The sequence below is a fragment of the Vicia villosa genome, linkage group LG3 (genome assembly GCF_029867415.1).
Source record: "Vicia villosa cultivar HV-30 ecotype Madison, WI linkage group LG3, Vvil1.0, whole genome shotgun sequence".
Taxonomy (NCBI): domain Eukaryota; kingdom Viridiplantae; phylum Streptophyta; class Magnoliopsida; order Fabales; family Fabaceae; genus Vicia; species Vicia villosa.
The window spans coordinates 14,167,099-14,171,189 of record NC_081182.1 but is presented as its reverse complement, the minus strand read 5'-3'; the positions used below and the strand labels follow the sequence as shown (position 1 = coordinate 14,171,189).

The following is a 4,091-nucleotide window of genomic DNA, read 5'->3' as shown; positions in this document are numbered from 1 at the left end:
AAGTATTTTGCAGGAGGTTGGCTTGCCTAGACAGTTTGTGAGTTGGATTATGACAATTGTGACCACAGTTTCATATAGATTCAAGATTAATGGGGCTTACACTGATAGAATGGAAGCTAGAAGGGGTATCAGACAAGGGGATCCCTTGTCCCCTCTTCTATTTGTTATCACCATGGAATATCTAAACAGGCTGCTAGTTCAAATGCAGGAAAATCCCAACTTTAATCACCATTCAAAATGTGAGAGACTTCAGATAAATAACCTCACATTTGCTGATGATTTACTGCTTTTTGATAGGGGTCTGTTGAGCTGATGCAACAAACTCTTCACATCTTCCTTGATTCCACGGGTTTGAAAGTCAATCCCTCCAAAAGTAGAATTTACTTTGGCGGAGTTCCTATCCAGATTAAAGCTGTCGTTCTCCAAATGACTTCCTATAAGGAAGTTTCTCTTCCTTTTAGGTATTTAGGGGTGCCAATTACTAGTAAAAGTCTGAATATGAACCATTATATGCCTCTTGTGGACAAATTGCTGAGCAGGATAAACCATTGGAGTGCAAGGCTCCTTAGCAATGCTGGAAGATTGCAGCTCATTAAAAGTGTGTTGAATGCTATATTTTCTTACTGGATGCAATGTTTTATGTTTCCTAAAGCTGTTTTGAAAAGAGTGGATACTTTGTGTAGAACTTTTCTTTGGACAGGTAGTAGCACCACTAGCCGGAAGAGTCCAGTCGCTTGGGAGAAGATTTGTAAGCCAAAGACTAAAGGCGACCTCAGTATTGTGGAGATGGAGATGTGGAATCGCATCTTCTTACTCAAGTTACTGTGGAATATCAACGCCAAGATGAATAGCCTATGGATGCGTTGGATCCATGCTTATTACCTCAAGCATGATATTGTGATGAATAGAGCTATTAAGCCCTCTGATACATGGGTGTTTAAAGCTATCTTGCAGCAAAGGGATCTAGTGCAAACTTTGTGGATAGCTATGTTACAAGACAAGAAATTTAATGGCAGGAAGATTTATAATATGCTGCAGTTCACCATGGACTTATGAGTTGAATTGGCTGCTGCTGCATTATCGGGGTAAAGGCTGGAAAGCATATTATGAGATTTGTTTTGGCCATATTGTAGATAATAGGGATATAAATGAGAAAATTATCAATGTTTTGGCCATATTGTAGATAATAAGGATATAAATGGGAAAATTATCAATGGTATAGTTTACAGAGGGTGGACTAGTCCTTTAAAGTTGGTTGTTCTTGTCTTTGTGAGAGATGGATCCAGCGATCACATCCAATCTTTGATTAAAAATAAATAAAAATAAACAAATATACACTGTAAAAAATCATAACTATGTTAAGACACTATAAACCAATCACAACCATGTTAAGATCACGACCATGTTAAATAACAAATCACACAATTATATTTAATTTTACACTATCAACCAATTACAACTATGTTAAATTCACGACCATATTAAGGGCCAAATCATATATTTATATTTAAATGCCACTTTTATATTTAAAAAGGTTATGCGTTGATGAATCTCAATAGGTGGAGTGTCCTATCTTTAACCTCAACATTATTATTCAGCACTACTTCATACTTTTAAGTGCAATATTAAATATTTTTCTATCTGTTGATCATAATTTCTGACAACTATTCTTTCACGAACAAATATTCTTCCACGAACAAATATTACACATACAGAGGTCAAAAACATGAATTACCAAAGCATAACAGAGATATTCAAAATCACAAACGACATTCCAAATCAAAACGCTTACAATAACCAATAAGACATAACAGATAGAACAGATCTTCAATTTCAATCACTAAAAATCTAAATCAACGCAACTTTAACTCCTCCAGTCTCCTTCAGAACCACCACCACCACCTCCTCTTGAATACCGAGATCCACCATCTCCATAACCACGGTCCCGTCCACCTCCTCCACCATATCCGCCACCACCACCTCCATAACCACCTCCTCCACCATATCCGCCACCTCCTCCATCACGACGTCCACCTCCTCCTCCGTAACCACCACCTCCTCCACCACGGTTATAACCACCACCTCCTCCATAACCACCACCTCCATATCCTCCACCACCTCCTCCACGGTATCCACCTCCACCGCCACCACCACTGCCACGGCTTTGCGCCTCGTTCACAGTAATGTTACGTCCATCTAGATCCTGGCCGTTCATCCCTTCAATAGCATCTTTCATCGACTGCTCCGATGCAAACGTCACAAATCCAAATCCTCTCGATCTTCCAGTTTCACGATCAAGGATAACCTAAACAACAACAAAAAAACAAAAATCGCATCAGATCTAACTCAAATTCACAACATCAAATAGATAACATAAAAACATAATAGTAACCGATCGATCTTCGCCTTTGAATCAAAGATGAAGATGAACGTACCGATTAGAATAACAAAAGAATCATTATAGTAACAAGTATCATAGTTCAAGTAACGGAAAACAGATCAGAGAGTAACAGTAACAGAACAGATCAGATCAAACGGGATCGAGAAATTCCAAATCCGGTTGGTGTCAGATCCGATCCAGCAACAAACGGACCTTCGATTCGACGATTTCGCCAAAGGTGGAAAACGCTTTGTCGAGAGCGTCGTTGTCGGTGGCCCAGGCGAGTCCACCAACAAAGCATCGGTACTCAGAATCAGCCATGGAAACGAAACCCTAGTGATAGGGTTAAAATGGGAAATAAAGAAAAGGAGGATTAAGAATCCACCTAGAAGTGAGTGAGAGCACGAAGGGAAAGGGTAACACCTATTGCTCTTATATAACGGAGATATTTTCAACTATAGTTAATCTCCGTCCGTTCCTGGGTATTATTAGCCGCTAGATCTAAATTGGACTCGTAACGACCGTCGATCTGTACCTTTTTTTTTTAATTAAAACAAATTTTATTAATTAAAAAAACAAAATATCTCAGCATTCAAATGGTTTTTTAAGGTTATACATTTGGCTGCATAATCGAAGTTTTTTAACCCCAGGTTAATACTTTTTATTGAATCCAAAAGGTGAAATAGTAGTTACGATCATTTGAATAAAAAAATATTATTATTATTTGGGTTTAATAAGTGTGCAAAAGTGTAAATAAATTGTACTTTGTGATCTTGAGAAATTTTATTTTTTTTAATTCATTTAATAATTAATGTATTTAGTTCATATAAAGACTAAATACGTTGTTCATTCTATGAATCTAAAAAGTAAGTCTTCTCTTATAATAAAATACCAGAAAGAATATAAATTTATAAAATAATAAAATTTATAAATATGGTAACAAAATAAAATTATATAAAATTTAACTTTAGCCAGTTTCACTAACAGAATAAATAATTTATTTATATGATATAAGTTTAAAATTAAATTAAATTTTATATTAGTTAAAATGTTATTGAGCAGGATAACATTATTTAAATTTAAGAATTTATAGAAATAAATTATAGTATAATAATATATATGAAAATATTACTCTCGTCATTATTATAAACAAATATTTTATTTTTAAATTTATTGAATAATTTATGTATATGGTTTATATCTAGACAAGATATATAAGTTGTTCATTGAATCTGAAAATCAAATATTTTCTTATAATAGTGATAGTATGGGGCATTGCTTAGGAGCACATTTTTCGCTTTCATCTTAGTTATTGATATGCATCTAATGGTCCTCTGTAATTCAAGTCCGTCAACCAAGTGGTTATAATCGTCATTCATATATAAGTTAGTCACATTCATGCATTCACTTGCTTCCACTTGCAAGAGTTCCACATCTCTCAAATATTAACTTGAGTGTTGTAGTGTTAACCTTTGAAGTTCCCGATTTCCCCTCTTTCTTTGATCATTTAAGGCCTCAACTAATGTTTTACATGATGGTCATCTTCAACTTTTCATCCAATTTTGTTCCAATACATAATAGTTGCATTATTTGTGGAAGGATTAACAGGTTTCTTCTTGGAAGGATTAACGTCTTCAAAATCCATCTCTTCAACGCTCCCAAGTGTTGGATCATCATTGAGGGGGAAGCATTCACATCGGGTCAAACACTC

The 4,091-nt window shown here is 35.3% G+C and overlaps 1 protein-coding gene across 1 annotated transcript; it reads right to left on the bottom strand.

Annotated features, from left to right (window-relative positions):
* Nucleotides 1-1,751: 1,751 nt before the first annotated feature.
* On the bottom strand, nucleotides 1,752-2,797 carry LOC131660380 (glycine-rich RNA-binding, abscisic acid-inducible protein-like). Its single transcript, XM_058929620.1, has 2 exons — nucleotides 2,594-2,797; nucleotides 1,752-2,305 (listed from the first exon to the last, which is right to left on the bottom strand). Exons 1-2 carry the CDS (start codon nucleotides 2,699-2,701, stop codon nucleotides 1,865-1,867), a joined length of 549 nt encoding a protein of 182 aa, XP_058785603.1. The 5' UTR covers nucleotides 2,702-2,797; the 3' UTR covers nucleotides 1,752-1,864.
* Nucleotides 2,798-4,091: the final 1,294 nt, after the last annotated feature.

Coding starts and splice junctions, on each gene's coding strand:
- LOC131660380 (XM_058929620.1), bottom strand. CDS start 2,701: ATGGCTGATTCTGAGTACCGATGCTTTGTTGGTGGACTCGCCTGGGCC. Junction 2,306..2,593: donor GCGAAATCGTCGAATCGAAG/GTCCGTTTGTTG, acceptor GTTGTTGTTTAG/GTTATCCTTGATCGTGAAAC.